Source organism: Xenopus tropicalis, chromosome 4, assembly GCF_000004195.4.
Source record: "Xenopus tropicalis strain Nigerian chromosome 4, UCB_Xtro_10.0, whole genome shotgun sequence".
NCBI lineage: Eukaryota > Metazoa > Chordata > Amphibia > Anura > Pipidae > Xenopus > Xenopus tropicalis.
The window spans coordinates 39,115,518-39,139,674 of record NC_030680.2 but is presented as its reverse complement, the minus strand read 5'-3'; the positions used below and the strand labels follow the sequence as shown (position 1 = coordinate 39,139,674).

The 24,157-nt window shown below is 40.3% G+C and overlaps 1 protein-coding gene across 3 annotated transcripts in view; it reads right to left on the bottom strand.

Annotated features, from left to right (window-relative positions):
• Positions 1 to 8,506: 8,506 nt before the first annotated feature.
• Positions 8,507 to 24,157, bottom strand: part of sptbn2 (spectrin, beta, non-erythrocytic 2) — a 97,427-nt gene continuing 81,776 nt past the window's right edge. For all 3 annotated transcript variants that reach the window (XM_012962405.3, XM_004913695.4, XM_002940505.5), the window contains 14 exons: positions 23,937 to 24,067; positions 23,159 to 23,363; positions 22,372 to 22,746; positions 21,557 to 21,801; positions 21,179 to 21,317; positions 19,350 to 19,434; positions 16,781 to 16,977; positions 15,880 to 16,043; positions 14,255 to 14,330; positions 13,811 to 13,858; positions 13,245 to 13,474; positions 11,805 to 11,978; positions 11,129 to 11,171; positions 8,507 to 9,690 (listed from right to left, as the gene is read on the bottom strand). In XM_012962405.3, coding sequence (XP_012817859.1) covers positions 9,469 to 9,690; positions 11,129 to 11,171; positions 11,805 to 11,978; positions 13,245 to 13,474; positions 13,811 to 13,858; positions 14,255 to 14,330; positions 15,880 to 16,043; positions 16,781 to 16,977; positions 19,350 to 19,434; positions 21,179 to 21,317; positions 21,557 to 21,801; positions 22,372 to 22,746; positions 23,159 to 23,363; positions 23,937 to 24,067 — 2,334 coding nt within the window. In that variant the 3' untranslated portion in view covers positions 8,507 to 9,468. The remainder of the gene's footprint in view (positions 9,691 to 11,128; positions 11,172 to 11,804; positions 11,979 to 13,244; positions 13,475 to 13,810; positions 13,859 to 14,254; positions 14,331 to 15,879; positions 16,044 to 16,780; positions 16,978 to 19,349; positions 19,435 to 21,178; positions 21,318 to 21,556; positions 21,802 to 22,371; positions 22,747 to 23,158; positions 23,364 to 23,936; positions 24,068 to 24,157) is intronic.

Here is a 24,157-nt window from a genome sequence, read left to right as displayed (position 1 = left end):
CTAGTGAGCTTAATTGAGGCTGAGCAGGTTCCCTCTTAGGAGAGAGCAGGAGGATCCTGGCAGCAGAGTTTAAAATTGATTGCAGGGGAGAGAGGTGGGAGTCTGGGAGGCCGGTTAGTAGGAGATTCCGTAATCTAAGCGGGAAAGGATAAGGGCATGGATTAGTGTTTTAGCTGTTGCTTGTGAAAGAAAGGGGCGTATCTTGGCAATATTGCGGAGGAAAAAGCGGCAGGTTTTGGCAGTGTTATTAATATGGTTAGAGAAGGAGAGGGACTGGTCAAAGATAACCCCAAGGCAGCGTGCAGAATTTACAGGGTTGATGGTCATGCCATCAATAGTAATGGTGAAAGGAGGAGGAGGGCCAGGTTTGGGCGGGAAGACCATGAGCTCTGTTTTAGCTAGGTTAAGTTTGAGGCGGTGTTGGTTCATCCAGGAGGAGATAGCCAGGAGGCAGTTACCAATTTGGGTTTGAACATCAGCAGTTAGTGCAGGGGGGTCTAAATATATCTGGGTGTCATCTGCATATAGGTGATATTTAAGACCAAAAGAAGAAATAAGGTCTCCTAGAGAGAGAGTGTACAGGGAGAACAGCAGGGGACCAAGCACAGAGCCCTGAGGCACCCCCACACTAAGCAGAACCGGGGTAGAGGATTTGTTAGCAAGAGCGACAGAGAAGGAGCGGTTAGAGAGATAGGAAGAGAACCAGGATGCAGCCTGATCCCGGATACCCAGAGAATGGAGAATTTGCATAAGAATAGAATGGTCGACAGTATCAAAAGCAGAGGAAAGGTCTAGGAGAATGAGGACCGAGTAGCGTCCTTTGGCCTTGGCAGTCTGGAGATCATTTGCCACTCTACATAAGGCCGTCTCAGTGGAGTGCGCAGGCCGAAAACCAGACTGCATAGGGTCCAGCAGATTATGGGTGCAGAGGAAGTTAGTTACACGAGAAAAGACAAGACGTTCCAGGAGTTTAGAGGCTAGGGGCAGGAGAGAGACAGGACGGTAGTTAGAAAGGCAGGATGGGTCCAGTGTAGCCTTTTTAAGAATGGGTTTGACACATGCTTGTTTGAAGAGAGAGGGAAAAGTACCAGAAGCCAGAGAGAAATTGAATATGTGGGTAAGAGCTGGAGTAAGGGCAGGGGCACACTGTTTTAGTAGGGATGAGGGCATAGGATCCAGCGAGCAGGTAGTAGGCGGAGAGGATCGGAGAAGCTGAGAAACTTCAGACTCTGTTACGAGACTGAAGGCGCTGAATACGGAGAGAGGAGATTTAGGAAGGTCGAGATTACCGGTATCTGAGGGTTGGGAAAATTGTTTGCGGATAGAATTGACTTTGCTTTTAAAGAAGTCAGCAAAGTCCTGGTGGGTGTGTTCAGATATGATTGATTCATTAGGTGAGGGATGAAGTAGCGCGTTAAATATAGAGAATAAGCGCCGCGGGTTTGATTTATTATTATTTATAAGTGTGTTTTAGTATGCTTGCTTGGCCTGGGATAGGGCAGTATTGAGGCACACCATAAGAAATTTATAGTGGAGGAAGTCAGCTTTAACGCGTGATTTCCTCCAAATGCGCTCAGCAGATCGTGCACAGGAGCGCAGAAATCGCGTCTGAGGGTTAAGCCAGGGACGGGGATTGCGGGCACGACTGCGTTGGGGCTGCAGGGGGGCATCGGTGTTAATTGCAGATGATAAAATTGAGTTGTAGGTATTAACCAGTAACTCAGGATCAGAGGAAGCACAGGAGGAGGAGAGCAGTTATATCAACCATTCGCGTGTTGCGAATCAGGGTTTTAGGCTGAGAGTTAGAGGGAGAATGAGGCACGTGCGAGATAGAAAAGGAGATAAGATGATGATCTGAAAGAGGAAAAGGCTCACTGTTAAATGTAGATAGATATAGATTTTTAGAAAAGACCAGATCTAGAAAATGACCATCCTTATGGGTAGCTGTATTAGTCCACTGCCAGAGATCAAAGGAGGAGGTTAGATGGAGAAATCGAGAGGGCCAGGGCTGAGAGGGGTCATCTATATGGCAATTGAAGTCGCCTAAAATGATTGCAGGGGTGTCAGAGCATAGAAAAAAAAGAGAGCCAGGATTCAAAGTCAGAGAGAAACGTAGCCAAGGATTTTGAAGAAGGAGGTCTGTAAACAACTGCCACCCGCACAGAGAGAGGGTGGAACAGCTGAACCGTATGCACCTCAAAAGAAGGAAACCTGAAAGTAGGGGGTATAGGGATTAGTTTAAACCGGCAATGAGGGGAGAGCAGAACCCCTACCCCTACCCCTCCCCCACGGCCAGTAATGCGGGGAGTGTGAGCGAATGAAAGGCCGCCATAGGAGAGAGCTGCCTCAATAGCATTATCATTCTGAGAGAGCCAGGTCTCTGTTATGGCAAACAGGTGAAAAGACTTGGAGCAAAACAGATCATGAATAACGGCTTTGTTAGTTACAGAGCGGGTATTGAGAAGAGCACAAGAGAAGGGGAGATAGGAAGAGGAGAGAGTGGGAATTTGAATAAGGTTAGACAGGTTAGCGGTTTGTGAGGGATTTACCAGAAGAGAAGCATTGCGTGGGCGATAGGAAATGGGTATATGACAGGGACCAGGATTAGGAGAGATATCGCCTGCGGCAAGTAGTAGCAGTAAGGAGAGGGAGAGGAGGTGTGAGAATGATTTAAAATCGTTATGCTTTTGTGAGGTATTGGTTGGAGGTGCTAGATTTTTCAAAAATGTATAAAGATTGTAAGAGCAGCAGTGTGTAGAATGGAGCAGAGAGGAAGATATTGTTATGGAGTAGGGACAGTCAGCTGGGGGGCGAAAGGAAGAAGTTACCTTTGGAAGCACAAACATGAAAGATAAAACTAATAAGAGCAATGACATTATGCAAGTAAACTGGGTCTTGATTCAAATGGACTGAGGCTGGCCGGTCTTCTGCTGTTGCTTCTCTAGTTGTTCCTCCTGTTGCTCCTCTTGTTAAACTCCTTTTCCAGTTCACTTGTGAATGATTCATTTTGGAAGGATTCACTTGTGCGCTGCTTTCCCAAATGAGGTTCTTAAGATATAGGGAGAGCAAGCTGGGTCACTCCTGAACACAGGACTGGGGAATCAGAGCTGATTGCAGCTAGTTAAATTACAAATTAAATCAATCAGCTGAGTCCCAGGATGAGAGAAATGCACCAGTGAAGATCAGCCCAAAGATATGCTGAACTACAAAGTTTGTTTAGAGGAGTTTACGATGGGGGTCATAAAATCAACAAATTGCTGGAGCACAGGAATAGGGGGCATGCAATATTGGGAATTGAGAATGGAAATAGAACTAGCTAAATTACCCAATAAACTAGCAGAAATGCAGTATTCAGGGCCACAGTGAAGGTGGAAATAGTGCAGCAATTACCTGTAGAATAAGCAGAAGAGAGAGGGTGTAAATTCCTATCTCCTTGTTAAACTCCTTTTCCAGTTCACTTGTGAAGCAACACTGTATACACGGGGGAAACGCTGGTCTCTCTGCTCTAAAATGGACCACATAAACTTATGCCCAGAGACACTTGTGTGCTTGAATACAAGAAGAAAGTGCAAGTTGAAAGAGGGAAGAAAAAACTTTGAAAAGAAGGGCAGAGGCCGAAGGCCCTAGAAAGACATAGAAGTATGCTGGTAGAGAGGGATATTAACAGGGGCTATGGGCTACACTGAAAGGGGGAGATTCTTGGACAGTATGATCCAGCCATCTACAATAAATCCAAGATCCCCAGACTTGCTTTGATCTACAGGCAAAGTTACTGATCATCCTTATGGACAAGGAATTGTCAAGTCAAGAACCTACAAACTGCATTTCATAGACTTTGGACAAACTATTGTATTGCAGCAGAAATAATGTCTATATATACAGTTACAGAGTTACATAATAAAGACACATCCATCCACCTTTTTGCTCAAATAAATCCTACCTTTTACTTGATCCAGAGGCTAATCTTACCCATATTTACTGCTTCCTAATACTTGTTACTTAAATTGATGCTTTGCTGGATGAGAGAAAAGAGATAAGAAAAGAGATTTTGCATCTAGAATGAAAAGGCAGCCGTTCTGCACAAGGGATTAGTGGTTAGCGCTGCTGTCTCGCAGTTCTTGGTTCCAAAGTTTGATTAAACCTAAATACTATCTGCAAGGGGTTTGTATGTTGTCCCGTGTCTACATGGGCACATTCTAATAACACATTGGAAGGTTAATTGGCTCCTGATTAAATTGACTATAGTCATGGTGAATGTCATAGGGAAACTGGATTAGATTTAGCAGCTGATGTGAAAGGGAGCTACAAGATGTTGCCACTATATACATAATAAGGTACAAATTTATTTGCAACTTTTTAAAAATCTGCATCAAGATATTCATGGAGCAATGTCCTGTAAAATGTCCAGCTTTTCATTATTTCTAATCATTTTATTTCTAATGATATCTTAATCAGATAAGTGATGTCCAACTGGAGGCCCACGACCCCCCTCTGTGTGGCCCCCCACCTGTCTGGCTGCTTTGATGGCTTACCTTTGAGTAAGCATTAAATGGTATCAGTACTGAGATTAACTGCCCCCTGCATGGTTCTCACCTCAGATTCAGGCTATAAACCCTCTGTATTGTTTAAACATGTAATCCCATGTGTTGTTCACACCTTTTAATCCCTACATTGTTCACATGAGTCTGAGCCCTACACATCAGGCTCAGACTGTAATCACCCACATTGTCCACCTGTTCACACCGCAGTAGAAACCCACAAATAAACCCTGCTCACTATACAAAGAACATATACTGTGGTGCAATTAAAATGTTTTTTAATATATAGTTATTGTGCAGACTGTAGGAGCAGTTAAATATATGGATTGGATGTGTGGGACTGGAACTCTCACGATCTTCTCACAACCTTTCTCCACACAAAACAACCAGGAGGGGTATAATTCACAAGTATTTATAATACATAGATAAAAGACAACCCCTTCTCTGATTACTAAACGATAATGCTAGATTGGTTTACTCCTTTGTTAAATACGTAATGGTGAACTGCAACTCACAATGAAGTGTTAACTGTGCTATTAAAGTGACAACGTTCTATTTTAAATAATTATGTATCAAGCAACTTGATACATAATTATTTAAAATAGACTGTAGGAGCAGTGCCAGCATTGTGTCACTGTATGCTGCCTGTGTGTGCCATACTCTGCCAGCCCTATGCTGCCTGTGTGTGCCATACTCTGCCTGCCCTATGCTGCCTTTGTGTGCCATACACACAGGCAGCATAGGGCAGGCAGAGTATGGCACACACAGGCAGGGTAGGGAAGACAGAGTATGGCACATACAGGCAGCATAGGACAGGCAGAGTATGGCAACACAGGCAGGGTAGGGAAGGCAGAGTATGGCACACACAGGCAGCATAGGACAGGCAGAGTATGGCAACACAGGCAGGGTAGGGAAGGCAGAGTATGGCACACACAGGCAGCATAGGACAGGCAGAGTATGGCAACACAGGCAGGGCAGGGAAGGCAGAGTATGGCACACACAGGCAGGGTAGGGAAGGCAGAGTATGGCACACACAGGCAGGGTAGGGAAGGCAGAGTATGGCACACACATGCAGGGTAGGGAAGGCAGAGTATGGCAGGTTTTTGCTGTACTACCACTATTAATATGGGTATGGTCATGCGATAACATGGGCGTGGTTTCAAGTGGTGTGGATTAAAAAAGGGAAGTGGTCAAAACTGGCTTCCATTATCGGCCCTCCACCATGTAGGCCAGAAAAATTCCATCCCTCTGTACCACAGAAGCATTGAGTTAGATGGTGCACACACAGTAAATTAAGAAAGAACGAGGAATGGTTTTTATTAGACTCATCCAAAAATAATATACTGTTTAGTGCATAAGGGTGAAGACACGTGGAGCTACTAGTAGCAGCTACTTGTCGTGGCTAATAAAATAGACAATGCTGATCAATTACTGATAATTGTCTCAACATGTGTTTTAGCACATGTTGAGGCAATTCTCAGTCATATGTATGTGTGCTCACCTGTGCATCTGACCAATCACATTTCAGCATTCCATAGCACTGGATAACTTCTCAGCAGGCTGGAACTAGGGGTAGCAACCATGGAGGAGCACTAGGTACATAACTCTTCCTTCACCTGCCCCTAGTAGGAGTGCTTCTCACCCAACCGCCCTTCCGGCAGTGAAAGAACACACACGCAGTGACACTGCAGGAGGGTGTTGGTGTGCATACTGAAGTGGCACCGGGTTGTCCAGGGTGGCTTGCCAGCTTGGCCCAGCTCTGCGTCTCAGCAGTGCTAATATGCTTTAAAGCAGTGGTTCCCAACCTTTTTTGCACCACGGACCTGTTTCGAGCAAGACAATTTTTCCAAGGACCGGTGATGGGGGGTGTGCGGCGCAACTAGTGCTAGTTAAATTTTATATTATGCACTTTACTATTATTATTATTATTACATACAACTTAATAAAGTACTTTGGTCCTTGTCGTAATCAGTAGAAATCTTCTTGGGCTTCGCATAGCTATTGTCATGGCTGTGTAACGCATCAGGGAGTTGTGATCACAAGTAATTGTGAGCAGAGGTGGCCCGGTTCAGCACAGCCCGGTGGTTGGCGACCCCTGATTTAAAGCACATTGTAGTTGCTGTGTCCCTGCAAGTGCACAAGTGCGGTCACTTGAAAAAAAAATAAGCGACACAACACCTCATGGACCATTACATTTAGAGGCACATGGTTTTACTCTCGCTCTTTTTGCTCAATCTTTGATAGTGCTGTTATTTTCTCATAGACACTCATATTAAACTTTCAGTCTTTTGCTCTGCATCAGCTAAGCGTTCTTATCTTCCCCTCTTGCGGAACAAATATGTGTCAGTCACTATATGGGTCTTCTGAGGCAACTGCTTTGATCCTCCATGTAGAATGCCATAAAGCAAGAGAGGACTGCTGGTTTTTTTTTTTTTTTTGTTGTTGTTGTAGAGATGGCTGCATGGATACCAGCAAATATACATTCATGTTGAAGATGGAAGTAACTAACATTTTAAAAGGCATAGCATTGCCATATAATTACCCCCCCCCTTTTTTTTTTTTTTTTTTTAACACACAAGCTTTAATTGTGTTTTCTATCATATTAGCAGTTCACATTTAAGTTCATGAGCTCAGTTTACTTTGCCTCAGCCACACTCATTCCAGACAGCACAGTAGTAAATCTTAAGGAGCCTTTCATATATAAAGCAATTGGGTTCATTTTTGGGTAGGGATGCACAGAATCCAGGATTTGGTTTGGGATTTGGCCACGATTTGGGTTTTTTCATCAGGATTCGGCCGAATCCATGCCTCTGGCTGAACCAAATCTGAAAAATCACGTGACTTTTTGTCATGTAAACACAGAAGTTGAAAATTTTTCCCATTTTTCACAGATTTAACCCATCCAATAGCATATGCTAATTTGAATTCGGTTTGGTATTCAGCCGAATATTCAAAAAAGTGGATTTGGTGCATCCCTTTCCCCCCCCCATTATGGTCCAGCATTTACTAATGGCCCCTATTAGCAAATTACATTGTTACAGATATATAAAAACAAACATGCTGTAGCAGCCAGCTATTCAGCCATTTTTCCAGAAATATATAGGCCCCCAAGTCTGGGGTTCTGGGATTTACTGTAGATGGCTGGATTGTCACTAATGGATCATACTGTCCAAGAATCTCTCCCTTTCAGTGTAGCCCATATCTCAGAAAACATATACTGTAGGAACTGTGCCCAATTATTAACCAAACTGGGCTTCAGCCGACTGTTTTGGACCCCATCCCTTGAGAAAGGTCAGGTGTATGGATTGATAACGGAGACAGAGAGTAATTGTTTCTACTTTGTCCTGTAGGCCCTGATCTTGAGAGAGTGTTTCCCTGCCATAAAGCAAGATCCACCTTCTGCTGTTTGCCAGAAAGTAAACAAGATACACAAAACCAGAAAAATGAGTGAGGCATAATCTATTATTTTCCTACAATTCGTGCCATTTTTACATAGAATTGTCCAGCACAAGTAAATGCTTTTTATTTTTACTATTAAAAGTGTTCATCCATTACCCAAACTTACCCACATGTTACTATGCAGTGTTTTAGAAAAAGAGTAAACCCATGTTATTCTGATGACGGATAATGCATAGTTTGTTGCAGCAAATACACCTAGTAAAAGTCTGATGCTACATTATCTTCGGCTGCATTTACGAAATACAAGCTTTAGCATCTAAATGGTTATCACCCATAATTCCTTTATGGAATTTGCTTTGTAATTTAAACATTCACTCCGACAGTGCCTGGCTTCTTTCCTAAACCAGTAATTTAAAGGCTTTAGGTTGTTATGGAGGGGGGTTCATGTGATATACAGTGTTCATAGCTTGAATAAAACTCAAACAAGCCAGACATATCCCAGGAATCATAGGTGGATCATTACAAATCAGCAGCACGTCACTCCTTGCCAATAGAAATGAAAGAAAACATTCACGCTTTAAAATATTTTTTTTTATTTTATAGATAAAAATTAATATTGCAAATGATTTAGAATTTATAGTTTTTATCTTTTTGTGAAGCAAAAACCTTTGGGCAGATTGTGAATATTACTTCATACTTTGTAGCATTCCCTGTTCTATAATGTAATAGCAGGAAAGAGAAGGAGAGCGAGAAGAATTATTTCCATCAGTGACAACGGAATTGTTATCCCTTTAATAGGTCGGTGCATACTTATAGGGTGATATATAGGCATATGTCACAATATATTCTGCACTTACCAACCTAAAGGAGCTCGTTTAGTTGCCTGCATACCAGTGTATGATGTGCATATACAGTAATAATAACCAATTGCACTTTTTACATAATTGACACTTTGTTATTGTATTGCAACAGCGTTTTATAAGAAATACAGTCTTATACCTGAAAACAATTCCTGGCAAAGCATTTGGCAGACCTAGATGAGTTTGTGCCGGTTGTGGCGTGTCACCATACCTGTCATGTTGGTGTTTCAGATTAAGCATAAGAGTTCTCAAAGTATCAGTCACAGTCATGTCAAAATGCATCTAACTGTGGACTGCATCTCTAACTCCCAATGCCATGTTAGAGGCTATATCTGGACATGCGCGCAACAACAATGAAAGACCCCCGTGGAGACGAAAAACTTTAATGGCGATGGATAAACAACCCCCTCACGAGCTGCTCATACACCTCATTGCGAGGGTCACAAAAGCCACCTCCAGATCCGCTGCCTCACTGCTTGCATCTTAAGGGCTTTAATATCTGTTCATCATTGGAGGTGCGTGTTATAATATATATATATAAAATGTTGCAGTGGTCTTCTCTCCCTTTAAACTGACCCCACCCGCTTCCACAGGTCCCATGCTGTTGGTATGACTGGTCCTTGGTAGAAGTGACAAATCAGAAACAGCTAAGTGTCTGAAAAACAAGAAATTTACTTCTTCTTAAAGAAACTGAATCTCTTTTCCCGGTCTTTTTCTTTCCCGTCCTTGTTGCGCAATGTGACTGATCCCTCTGTACCACTGTTGGGTGATACTGGTGGCATTGTCATGGCCCGGGTCATACCCTTCATGATGCCCGGTGAATGGTCTGAGGGGTCTCCCGGGGAGGAAGTTAGGGAGGCGTTTATAACTCGCATCCAACTACTCATTTCAGCCTACAAAAGAGAAGACAATTAAGGCAAGGAATGCTTTACTTACTAAATGCTCAGAAATGGCCAATACATTATATACATTCTTTACTTAAAGGGGTTGGTCAGCTTTAAAGGAGAAGGAAAGCCAACTAATCTTTATCAGAAAGGTCTATGTAAATCCAGCCATAAGCACTCACAGAAACGCTGCACTGAGTTCTCCATCAAAAGAAACACAGGATTTCTTGTCTCCCTCCTTGTCACTGTAATTCCTGTGCCAGAGTCTGCGCAGCCCTCTCCCTTCTCCTGCTCCCCCTCCCTCAAGAATGCTAAGAACGCCCCCCCCTTAGGAATGTGTGATCTGAGCCAATCAGCAGGAATCTGCTCATAGTCTTACAAACTGTGCATGTGCACAGGTCTGGGTCTTTGTGCAGGAGTGAGGCATTATGGAAATTTTCTTTACAGAGCATAGCGGGTTTTTTTTTTCCTATAAGGCTTACGATAATCTGAACAAGAGAAATACGAGGAGACTTAAGGGCACTATTTGAGAGAACTGAAGATATGCCTGCAATAATTATTTAGCTTTTTGTTCAGCAGCTCTCGAGTTTGGAATTTTAGTAACTATCTGGTTGCTAGGATCCAAATTACCCTAGCAACCAGTCAGTTTGAATGAGAGACTGGAATATGCATAGGAGATGGCCTGAATAGCATGATGAGTAATAACCAATAACATTGTAGCCCTCACAGAGAGGCTTCTGGGGTTAGCAACCCTCATTTGAAAATTGAGGGTCAAAAGAAGGCAAAATTGAAAGTCAAAAGAAGGCAAATAACTAAACTATGAAAAAAAAGTAAGACCGATTGAAACGTTCCTAAGAATTAGCCATTCTATTACATACTAAAAGATGACTTGAAGGTGAACTACCCTTTTAAATGGGGTTGATTCTCAAAAAGATTTTAGTGTTTAACTAATAAGGGAAAATATAAAAGCACCTATCACATAAACAAAATATTAATGCAATGTTTGTTCTAACAACAATAGCAGGAACATTGCCCCTGAAAAAAAAAAAAACATATTTTAAAGACAGCAGAGAAATAGAAAGTTTTTTTGCTTGCAGAGGCCATTAAAGGGTTATATTTGAAGCTCTGTGTCAAGCAGGTTCGATTAAGCTTCCACAATCCATCATATATTGTTCAGCCTCAGAAGCAGCAATGGAACTCTGCTGACCTACTCAATTAATACTTGGAAAATAAGATTTGCATTAAAGCCTGCGCTTGCCCATAAATATGACTTATATGATGACACTGTCAAATATATAGAAGCACTGATCTATAGAGACATACCACTGTACAAACAATGACTATAGTAATCAATATTTCCTTCACTTCTCAGCAAAGCAAAGTAAATCATAGATAAGTATAGATAATGTCCAGTTTGGTGGAATAATGTCTATGAGTGTGTTCTTACCTCATCCTTAGCTTGGAACAGATATTCTTTGCCATCAAGAAGGCTGTAAAATAATGGAATAAAGCAAAGAATTATTAACTCATATTACTATTAAACATCAGGTTGCAAGCTAAATTTCATCCTCAGATGAGGTCTTTACCTAGTAGTTCGCTCCAAAACATAAGATATACAGAGAGCCATACGTTGTAGCTTCTTGGGTTTATCAAAGTGTTGCCCTGCTTTTTCCACATAATGGGATTAATTGTATTATGCACTTAAACAGGCTAAGTGCTATAAAATCATATGGAGTACTGAATCTCTCAGAACACCCACTGTCATCAAGCAACATGGTCTCTTGTGTCCTTAAAGAACCTAATACAGTTAAGACAGGCTAAATTATTTTTCAAATTGTGCTGTAAAATTCTGTGCACACAACATAATCCCTGTTTATACTCAATCACATACAGCTGGAGTAACTGGCAGGGGCGTAACTACAGAGAAAGCAGACCCTGCGGTTGCAGGGAGGGGGCCAGTGAGACCCTAATTATTGACCAATTTCAATATATCTTGGTTAAAAAGGTCAAATTACCAATGTTGGGGCCCAGTAACATTGCCCCTAGTAACTGGATTGCCTTCTTATAATGGGAAACAACATATTTGTTATAAATATATGCAAACTCATTGTGACTATGCATACCTTAGCTTGAAGACATTCTTGCGTTTCTTGTAGTCATGAGCAACACTGCACTGGGCTCCATTAAGTTGGACGGAGGGCTCCGAATGATAAGAAACGCCACTGGCTGCACTTTTAGCATCCTTGTAGAAACCCAGACTGCCCCTTTTCAGTGCACAGTAAACATTCTGCCAGGACCTGCATGGAGTGTTTTGGAAGATACAAAAATTAAGCTGGATATAGAAGAAGCAACATTTATTGCTGATGCATTACTGATCAAGTCCTCACTTTTTGTCAATCCTCACTTTCTGTTCAGGAAGCTCTACTTATCTAAGATTGAAAAGGTCTAATTCAGGAAAAATTAAGCTATGTATTTTCTATAAACAAGGTACGAATAACACAAAGAAAATTATAATCAGTACTCGGTGACACATGTATAGGATCTTTTATCAGAATATTCAGAATAATTTGGATCTCCATACCTCGTCTGTTTAAAATCATGTAAACATCAAATAAACCCAATAGGATTTTTTTGTTTTATTATTACAGAGAAAAAGTAAATAAAAGAAAATCACAATTATGGGAGATGGCCTTTATGTAATTTGGAGCTTTCTGGATAACATGTTTCTGGGCAACAGATCCTAAACCTGTATCATCAATTGGTGCTTAGTAATGTCACATGACCTGTTGAAACTTATGCAATAAGAAAATGTATACCCTGCCACACAATATTTAATTCTTTTATATGATCATGGAATGCCTTGGTGAACTCTATTAAGATGAATATCCTGCAGGTACCCAATATAGAGCATGTGCTAATGAATATACCATATATATGCATACATAATAAACAAAGCAAACCATAAATAAATACATGATTTAAGTACTGGCAGCTACTATTTCTTACTCAGTGTACTGCTTTCCCAAAATATAGTAAAAAAATATCTAGTAAAAACATCTATATCGGACAAAGGGACCTTGGATAAGCTTGGTGGGTTTTTAGTATGGCTGTTATTTATCACTGATTGTAGCAAGTAACTATTGCTTATGCTTTTAATAAGACAGTCAGAACCAAGCATTTAAGCATTTAATGGGTAGTCTATATGGACCAACTCATCATACAATTTAAAGGAGAAGAAAGGGGTTCAATCACTGAGGGTTCCAAATGTTAGTAGAAAGAAGCAGGGAGAGGATCGCCTTCACAGATGTACCCCAGTCAGATGCAGTTTTAAAAGGAGCACCGACCCAGGTTATTAGGTAAGTGGTTACAATCACTGGGGGTGCCTAACATTAAGCAGCCCCCCCTTCCTCGTGAACCTTCTCTTCTCCTTTAGGCGGGGAGGTAAAAAAGGACATACATTAACTGACATCAAAGCAATCGAATTAAAAACAATAGGCAAAACATATTTTCAGCCCTTTTTATTGCACTTATATTACATAGATATATCATGGCAGAATACTGACCTGTTCGCAGCCTTCTTGTTGTGAGAATCCATTTCCTGCTTGCGGTGCAGCATTCCTTCCATTTGCTCAGATGCCAATGGTTCAGTGGGGCTAGATGGCAAAGTAGAATACTGGAGGTTTATCGGGGAGAAGGTTGGCCTAGCCACAAGTTGTGGAGAAGGTGTTGGACTTCCATCTTTGGTAATAACCTCAGTCCTGGCTCCATTGGTTACATCTGACTGTTCCGGACCCTTAAGACACACACAAAAAAAAATGAATCAAAGTAGATATTTAAGGAAATTCAGCCTGCCAAAGATCATTAAAAGACTTAACACAGTTTCAAACCAATAGACTAGACCAGGGATCCCCAAACTTTTTTTTTTTTACTCTTTTACTCATGAGCTACACTCAAGATATAAAAAGTGTTGAAAAAAAGTTCTTTGGGAATGCCAAATGAGGGCTGTGATTGGCTCTGGTAGCCCCATGAAGACTGTTGGCCTGCAGGGATGGAAGTAGTTAGTCTTCCACCCACAAATGCAGTTTTCTTGATGAACATTCTTAGGCAAAAAAAAAAAAAATGTTTATACCTGATTTTCAGAGATGCTGTCTTCTAACCTCTGTGTATCGGACGATGGCTGTAAAACAATAAAGACCTTTTCATAAATGTATTATAATTATCACTTCACAAATACTCTATACAACGGTCTAATATATTATTTGCCTATTGTGACCTATGGCTTAGCAACACAAACATTTACATTACTCTTTGAAAGACTGCCATTTAATGCAATCTAACAGCAGTTGATCCCTCACACTCTGTTTGAAGAAGTGTAGGAGAGACTGCATGCAGCAACATGACCATATTATTTCTCCAATCATAATATTGTATTTTACCCAGCTAAACAATGAACCCTATTAACTCAGAAAAATCGCACAAATGAAAGAAAAGGGCAAATAAAAAGTCCCACTATGTTTTTAAAAGTCCCTACTAACAAAACATAATAAAGGGAGCTGGAACAATATGGGGATACCTGTGGAGAATCAGACTCTGTGCACAGTCCATTAACAGATACTTGCTCCTGGAATGAATTCTGCATGCCATTTATCCTACAAAAAAGCAATACTCAAACTTAGACCACAGTTCTAAACAAAACTCTCATACAAAAAGCAACTGAAAATTTGGATGTTTCCAAAAAAAAAAAAATCTAAAATGACCATGGAAGCTCATCATAAAGTTACAGTTTTATCCCAACAAATCCTGGCCACGCACTCACTGATAACTTTATACAATTTGCTTTCAACTAACTGAACACTATGGTCAGCAATCTTTGTGGGAACCCTGAAAAAGTGCTAAGAAAAAACAGGAGATTTGCCAAGACAAAAAAATAAATAAATCAGGAGAACAAAAGGAAATAAGGGAAATACATGGGGGAGGAACTGAGCTAAGCTTTAGGGGAGAAGGAAAAATAAAAAGACAGGGGAGGGCATAAATCAAATTTAAGAAATGGAACAAAAAGTTCTATTTTGGCTTTATGCATCCACAAAACATTCTTCCAGTATCCTTTTAGTTCGGCCATATGATCTTTAACAAACTGTAGATGGTCAGCAATTTATTTGGGGGAGATCAGTGGCTTTCTTCTTGCTACCCTGCCATACACAACGTTGCTGTTCAGTGTTCTCCTAATTGTGTAATCAACATTCACCAATGTGAGACAGGCCATCAGGTGCTTTGACTTTACTCTGGTTTCTTTTGTAACCTCTCAGACAGTTAGACACCTTGCAATTGGAGTTATCTTTATGGTCAACCACTTCTGGGTGGGGTAACAACGGTCTTGAAATTCTCCATTTGTACACAATCTGTCTGGCTTTTGGTGGAGTCCAAACTCTTCAGAGATAGTCTTGTAACCTTTTCCAGGTTTATGGGCATCAACAACTCTTTTTCTGAGGTCCTCAGACACCTCCTCTGTTTGAGCCATGATACACAAATGTGTTGTATGTGTGATCAAGCTTTGCTGGATTACCATTTTTTAAATAAAACAGGGTCTCACTCACGCCAGATTGTCATCCCAATGACTGAAAACACCAGACTCTGATTTCACCTTTAAGTTATATGATAATCCTAAGGATTCACTTATTTTTGCCACACGCAGATATGTTATTGGATCATTTTTTTTCCCAATAAATACATGACCAAATATAAAAATTTTTGTTTCATTTGATTAACTAGGTTTTTTTTCATTTACTTTTAGGACTTGTTTGAAAATCAGACTGCCACATTCATATAAAAATATAGAAAATTTTAAAGGGTTCGCAAACTATCAAGCACCACTGTATATTTAAACAAACTAACCTTATTATAGTGGCAGTGAGCAGGGGTAAGTACAGGTAAAAACAAAACATTTTGATGAACCAGTTCCAGCTCAAAATGTGTCAATATGTTCGGAATCCCCCCAAACTAATTTTTTATTATTAATCACTTGAACCCATTTTCTAAAGACAATTGCTTTGAACTAAGTGCACCCTTGGGTCCAGGTGAAGACATTGAAATGGATAAGGTGTTTTGTTGCCTATTTGTTGAGCTGAATATTGCCAATGTGCCATTATCCTAGAAACTCCCTGCAGAATGTGTCATCTAATCATGGTGAAAATAACAAACCTTTCTTGAAGTATATTGGCTGGATCAGTCTGCCCTTCAATAGTCTGGGAAACTTGGGTTTTTACAACTTCCTCTCGAGGCTCTTCTACTGGTAGAGGTGGTGTTGGTGGTCTTTTCTTTCTTTCTTCCTCTTCCCGCTTCCGACGCATTTCAATTTCTTCTAACTGCAAGAGACAACAATCTTTAATTTTTAAAATATTCCTTAATTTGTGCATTGAACATACATTAAACATGCCTGTACTCCCAAAGTAGTGCCATTTCTGCCATGAGTAATAGGTGAAAAACGTGCCCCCAATGGCACTTTACAAAGGGTGTCAAAAAACCATCACGGGTAACTTTAAGAGCCAAATCATAAAGGATATTGGGTCTTTTAATGAACAAAGCACATTTGCATACCCAGATATGACCCTGGCTCCTATGCATGAACTCCATGTATGCCAACACCCTCCACACCTACTAATAGCCAAATTACCCCAATAACCAGCATTTGCTATTATTGCCCATACATGAGAAGAATGTATGATGGGTACACTTACAAGATACACAACAAGAAAAGACACAAACTCACTCATATAAATGCACCTTATATCAGGTGGTCAATATAATTTTTGGAATTTGCTGGAGATCGTTAGGTAAAAGCTTAAAACAATGCAACAGCAGGCCCAGACTGACTATCTGTGATATCTGGCATATGCCAGAAGGGCTGCTGTAAGATGACATAGAGAGTCACTATTTATTGGACTGGTGGGGGCTGTTTGGACCTCTGAAATGTCAGGGCCTATTTTGAATCCCACTCTGGTCCAGCACCCATCATAATACTAGCAAGGAAAAAAATTACAGTTGAATATGTAGATTGTACCTGCACTCATGTAACACATAAACCACATTAATAGCTACACACCGTGGTTAGTTTTTCAAGAAGAACAAATCTCTCATCCCATGTAGAAACTGCTTTCTGAAAGGCTTCGTGTCTTTTTATCAGGGATTCTACTTCATCGACATTGCCACCAAGTTCTGACGACCGGACAATGGGCTCCTGGCTGGCCAGCCAAGCCTCAGCTACACTTGCATCTCTTCCAAACATCAGCACTTCGTGGACTGAGAGGAAAGAGAAAATGGTAAGCTAAAACCCATATTGTCTTATAGAAGTTACAGACTCACAGGAAGTAAAAAAAAAAAAAAAACAACACTTTGTAAGGCCAAAGGCTTCATATCAGAGATTCAGTTCAGGAGGGCTTGAGGGATCATTTTTTCATTACTACAGGGACTATTTTTATTCTGCAAAAGTTCCCCCAACAGTATATTTCACATAACCAGGTCCATTCACATTTTCTAAACATGGTCTTGACCTCACCTTCCTGTTTATTATCGAAAGGATTTATAAAGCTAAATTTTTTTCTTAGAAACAGGCTTAAATTACAAATATTAAAATAAAAACAATTAAAATCTAAGTAACTATAGTTAGACTCTAGGCGAAGACAACTAGATCACAACTGGATTTTTAAAATCGCCCCTGCAAAGGTGGTGGAGACTAGTCCCCCGTTGGTGTATTTCACACACAGTGACTTGCATATTTGTGCATGGAGATTAGTTGCCGCAACTGTGTTTTCCATCTCTGCAACTGGGGTTTAAAAAATTGTGGCAACTAATCTGTCTTCACCATTAAAACACCAATGGATTTTGGTAAAATAACCCCTATAGGTTAGGTATAGGTTTTAGTTGTAATATAGGTGTGTAGGCAGCCACTTCAGTGCATTGTGCCTGAGCTTTCAGAAGGAGCCAGCGCTACACATTAGAACTGCTTTCAGGTAACCTATTGTTTCTACTACTCCCATGTAACTGGAGGAGTCATGAGGGGGGCTTTAAATTTTTTAAAATTCAGTGTTATTCTGATATGTATGACTTTTAGCAACACAGGTGTCAGGGAGCCATTATCTTGCTCCCTTCCATTGCTCTGCTGATTGGTTGCTGGGGGGGATATCACTCCAACGTGCAGCTCAGCAGTAAAGTGTGACTGAAGTTTATCAGAGCACAGGTCACATGGCTGTGGCACCCTTGGGATTGAAGAATATGGCTAGCCCCATGTGAAATTTTAAAATTAAATATAAAAAATCTGTTTGCTCTTTTAAAAAACGTATTTCCATGCAGGATTCTGCTGGAGAAGCTCTATTAACAGATGTGTTTTAAAAAAAAAACAAAAAACAAAAAAAAACATTTTCCCATGACAGTATTCCTTTAAACAACATTATTTACTTTTCTTTTGCACAGTCATGTCAGTTCTAAAATATCATTCTTGGTAACGGATGGACTGTTGCATCCTTGCAGATATTAAGTTCTTCTTCTACATAAATTATATTTCTAGGATAGGACAGCAGGTTTTTAAATTAATACTACCCAGACAACCAAACCAGATAACATGAGAGAAACAGTTTTGCTCACCAAAGCAAGCGATACATGATAACATTTTTTTAAAACTCTGATGAGACTGATTTGAATTGAGGACAGCAACATACTGCTACAAATGACCTGATTGTATTTATTCCAGTTGATCTGTACTTAAGGAAATGAAAGAGATCAATGTTAAATGCAACAAAACTGCTCTAGCTCAATTTTTAATGCATTTAGCATTGATTTGATTCCCACAAGTACAGACCCACTAGCAAACCATAGGGTGGTAGGTATAGAACGGCAAAAGCATTGAAAATCAACACTGTGAGGCAGTTTTATAAATAGTTGAGAAAAATTTTTCGAATGTATAACTCAAAGACTTGAACTGCATTATATTTTTAGCCAGTTAAATTATTTTAATTCATGTTTACCTTGTATGACTGGTAGCCCTTTTTGGGGGAAAACCCAAAGGGGGAAGTGCTTTGTTTAACATTTTACACCTAAATTTTTTTTTTTTTTTGCAAAAAGTTGGGATAAGATTTTATGAAACTTTCAGGAAATGTTCTAAATTTTACAGGGAACAATTCGACTATAAAACATCTCATCCCTTTGTATATGAAATCTAAAGTGTTATGAAATATGAAAGACACAAGTAAAGGATGGCAATATTCTTGGTTTGAAAGTATTGTATTACTAATAGCAGAAAGCCTGGCAATAAAACTACAGAACTCCCCTCGGTTCAGCTGTTTGTATGGAATCACATGACTGCAAGTACCTGCCAATCATTTGCTCAGTTTTTCTATGACGTAGGACAGCAATTCGTTTTTCTAACAGGTTGATTATTTAATTATTTATTTATTTATGTTAGAAAGGAGAAAGATCCCCATTATTTCTGTTAAAACGTCTCCCGGCTACTATGTGCACAAAGAAATCACTGATCACTGTGTGTATAATGAACAGAAGTTCATGAAGTCATGAACTTAACTAGTGTGTTATTTGAAGTTATTTTCTGTCAGTTTAGATTATTGTTCCTGGACTCTCTGTTCATACTTGCGCAGTTCTTCCTAATATCTCAGACTCACCAACTCTCAGCCATGCCATTTTATCTTTCCATTTGTTTTCAGTCTCCTGCCTTCTTTCCTGCAATTGCTCCAGTTTCTCTGAAATCTGAAAGAGACACAATACTAGTTAGTTCAGTCCTGCAGGGTACATGCAAAATTGTCCACAGTCTTATTGCACTAAACACAAAACTGGTCAACATAGTTTGTTTAATAGAACAAATATTGAGGATGCACCGAATCCAGAATTTAGCCAAACCAAGTCTGAATCCTTAAATTCATGTGACTTTTTTCACATAAACATGGAAGTTAAACCCTTCCTTTGGTGGATTTTACAGGTCGATGCTGTGTGTTAGTACCTTTACACCACAGAGCAGATGGGAGTGGACTGGCTTTTTTTCTCTGGCAATGTTTATATGCAGGTGGAGAAAAAAAGCCTGGTGAAGCTTAGTGGCTATTGAAACTACAGAAAAGAAAAGAGTGTACCAGTTCTACATCATTTTATGACAGAACCTGAACATATATTGAAGATCTTAAATCTGCACTGAAACATCATTTCTTTTGATCACTAAATGTAAAAGCATTGTTTTTATACCTTTCTGATCATTTGCTATGGTTAAAAGCATTTTGCAGCATTACTGTTAAGTGGATTAAAGGCTCAGTTCCATACAAAAGCACAGTAGCCTAATGACAGCATGCAATGGATTAAAGGGTCAGTTATAAACAGGAAAGACCTGACTGAGTGGTAAGATAAGCACTGTATTTAAGGGTCAGCTGTACATAGTAACTGGGATGTTAAAAGAGAAAGCATATTGGAATATGCTAACTGCCCCCTATTTTAAAGAGCTATTTGCAGTAAAGCATGCTTATATGTAGCCAGAATGGCAGAACTTGAAACTCGCCATCACCTATGTACCAGTACCAGAAAAAACAGTCACAGACAGTCTTTCTAACTTTCTCTCCTGCATTATCAGTCAGATTTGCTAGGACCAATCCCTTCTCTTTTCTCTGGCAGAACTTTCCTTACTCCCTGTTCTTATTCTTGTCATAAGTCTAAAGTTTTGCCAAGACAAAAAAGAGACAGTTGATGGCTTAGTGAAGCTGGCAGATAGCATGATTGACAGTCATTACAAGTTCTTAAGACTTAGAAGGCTATTTGCAGCAGTAAGCCAGAAAGAAAAAAAAATACAATTATCTTAAAATATACACTGTTAGTGTTTTATTTTATTACTTTGCAGAGTATAGATGAAATATTTTAAAGGTCAACATCTAACACACATATGAATATGTTGAGAAAAAACATCATTTAGAAAAGAATGTATGCAAAGACCGTTAAAAAGGAATAAGTCCCATTTGGAGCTACAGAGATATTGTGAATATACGAATAGATTGGTGGTTTCACTTTATTTTCTATAGGCAATCAAATGCAGTTTGTTTTTCTTTCAATTTATAAGTGACCAGTGACATTCACTGCAGATGAAGGTTAACGTTGGTTCCTACCTAAGCCACCATCTGTCGTTTCTCTTGTTTGTCCTGTAAATTGCCAGAGTGCAAGCTAAGCTGGAAAAGCGAAGAAGCTCCAAGGCAACAGGAGCTAAGAGTCTGCCAGGAACTATTGCTTCCACATTAGTCAACTACTCAGTAGGTAGAGTTTTTAAGAAATGCAGCTTATCATATAAGGGCTCTTGCACACGGGGAGATTAGTCGCCCGCGACAAAACTCCCTGTTTACGGGCGACTTATCTCCCCGAAATGCCATCCCTCCAGCGAAAATGTAAATCGCCGGTGCCAGAGCCCTAAAAGTAAAGACTGTTATCTGATAATGTACCTGTAAAATGAAGAAAACAATATTACCTTGTCAGAGGCATAATGATTCTTCTCTAGGAGAGAGTTGCCAAGATCTATGCATGTAGTAAAGCTGTCAGCTCGCGCATCCACTTCTGCCTTGATGCCTAGGTGGTTTTGGATGACTAAATCAGCTGAGGATACATCTCTATTAAATAGACATAGAATAGTTAAGAATAAAACAGGATTTATATGAAGCAGTTATTAGATGCTATCATTTGCATGCTGAATGAGAAATAATTGGCCCCACTACATGTAATAAGTTGGAGAGCACAGGCCTGAAGGAATGCGTACAGCCCAGTCATGGGACATGTCTTTCACAATATTAAAACAGTATGATGCAAATCTCATTCAGCTTAACAGTCCCATCCTACCATTAGGTCTCACCTTGGCTTCTCCTGTGCATCAATTAGCAGGTTTATATCATCCATCCATAACATGAGATCTCGCACCATTCTGAAGAAACGGAATTTCTCCACAGTGTCAAGAAGAAGCTGCCGCCTGGCACCACTAGCATTCTGCAACTCTCCCCAAGCTTCCGATACTGCCTGCTCATGGCGATGAATGTCTGCTGCCTTTTCACCAGCATAAGCTTTTTGGAGGCGAGAAGCATCTTCCTGGACTTGCTTCACCTGATATCAAGACAAGATATAGACTTCATCACAATGAAGATGTCTGGAACTACATATACTCTTTAACAGCAAATGGTAATTACCCCTTGCTGCCAAGGGGACAAAGTGTGGACAAAGATAGGGGCAGCCCACCCAACTGCATAACTCTGAAGACAGAGGGCTGTTATGTGTAGCCAGCAATGTGTTTGGGTGGGGCAGTGGGTTAATGAAAGAGCCCTGGGGTTTAAACTCCTGGGGCAATTCCATGTTATTCTAGACAAGTCATTGGGGGTTTGACTTATTAATAGGCGCTAACTGCAAAATTTCCTCATTTATTACCAGAAATGAAGCATAATTGCATCTTACAAAAGCCACTGCTCCATTATGGGTTCAGAACTTGCTTTATTATGGGGTACCATGTGGGAAGGGTCTGGGCATTTTGCACACTGTACCATTACACAGAAAAGGATGCAAAATCAACCATAAATGACATTTAAAATTCTCACTCCTTTTGGGGCATCTGCAAACTTTCCTAAATATACAGCCATGGTTAAGAATTACGATTCTTGTTACTGCAATTTTCCAACTTGCCTGTGCACTCAGGGCTTGGATATCATGTTCAAAAGCGGTGTGCATGCGCTGCATGGCTTCTGCTGTATTCAGATCTCTGCCTGTCTCCTCTGGTATTTGTTTCTGCTTGTCTTGGATCTGACCTAGGGTTTCTTTTGCATCCTGGTAGAAACGGTGAAGTTCATATGAGGCTGCCAGCATCTGACTTCGAGTGTCAATCATCTCAAGAAGATCAGCCCATGCCTCATTTAGCTGGTCTTTCCAATCTGCTACAGTAGCATTTTCCGAATGTCCAGATGAAATTAAATCATCTGCCATCAGATTGACAGCATCCACCCGCTCTTGACCAATGTTACTGGTGTCACGGGAGAACTCACGGAATTTGTCTCTCAGCATCTAGATGAAAAAGTAAATAAAATTAACATGGACTAGTCACCCTGGATAGGAAAGAGATGCACTAATATGACAAAGCAAAGCATATGCAGGCTTTGACTTTAATCCCTTACCTTGTACCCCGTGCTGGTGCCCCTGTTAAGAGAGAACCGCAACCGAACTTTAACAGCAAAGTCGGCTTTTCACTCAGGGATTGTCGGCAGAAGAAATGCGAAAGAAGGAATTGCTTGCTACAGGTACCCGGGGGTTGGTGCGGGGTACCAGCCCGGGGTACAAGGTAAGTGAATAAAGTTAATTGGGGGTGCCTAACATTTTGGCACCCCCAAGTGACTTAGCCTTTCCTTCTCCTTTAAAGAGGTGCAGCTAATAACCACTATGGATAAAGCACAATGTCACCTGTTAAGATAAAACTCACCGTTACATGCTCATAATCTTGCCCAAGTTCATGAGAAGCTGCAACCACCTCACGTTCAGAGATCCAGTGCTCAAGGTCTTCGACATCTCTCTTGAGTTGGCAAAGTCTGTGGTGCTCTTGTAGCTTTCCTTGTCTCTCCTCTGCCAGGTCTTTAAGACTGGCATATAGCTTGTCCACTTGCCCTTGACGAAGGGTAATACGATCACTGTGGGGGAACATGACCAAACATGAACGTGGTTAGCAACAGCAGCAGGATTTACAATTAAATGAATGTCTATTTAACATTAGATCCTTTCAGCAGACACAAGGGCATGCACTGAAAACAGAAGAACAATTTTTAAGAAGCCGAATAGGTTTTTTTTAAACAATGAGAACTGTGTAGAAATTTTCTTCCTGCAAATACATAGGATATTTTTTTTAAGAAAGTGCAGGATGCATTTCCAGAAAGTGAAAAACGTACAGGGTTACTAAAATTAAGTTTATTACAAAGTTATTCCAGGAACTTGTCCGATTGCCACCTTGGAGTTGTAAAGTCATTTTTTCCATCCTTTTGGAAAGGTGTGATGCATATCGGTGAGGCTTCAGATTTCTTTTGTTTTTTGCCTTCCTCTGTTAACCTAATTAGTTAGGTAGTTTCAATTAAATGAAAGGCTAAACTTAATTGACTTGAATTGTATGAAAATAGATTAATTTGACTTGGTTGAGTTGGTAGGCAGAAGTCACATCTTAAGGTACAGATTTATAAAGTGTTATCTGTTTATTGTAGTATTTCCCTCACCTTTCTGGATGACCTCTGGAGACCATGTCGCGGCTTGAATTGGCAAGCTGATGGATGTTGTCTGCATAGTCATCAAGAGCCTGTTCCATTACTAAGTGTTTCTTCAGCATTGCCTGGGCACCAATCTCATCCTAAAGAATATATATGAGGAAATTATAGCCAACAGTTCCTTATATATATATATCATTACTGCCCTGCTACCATCCCGTACATGAGGAACA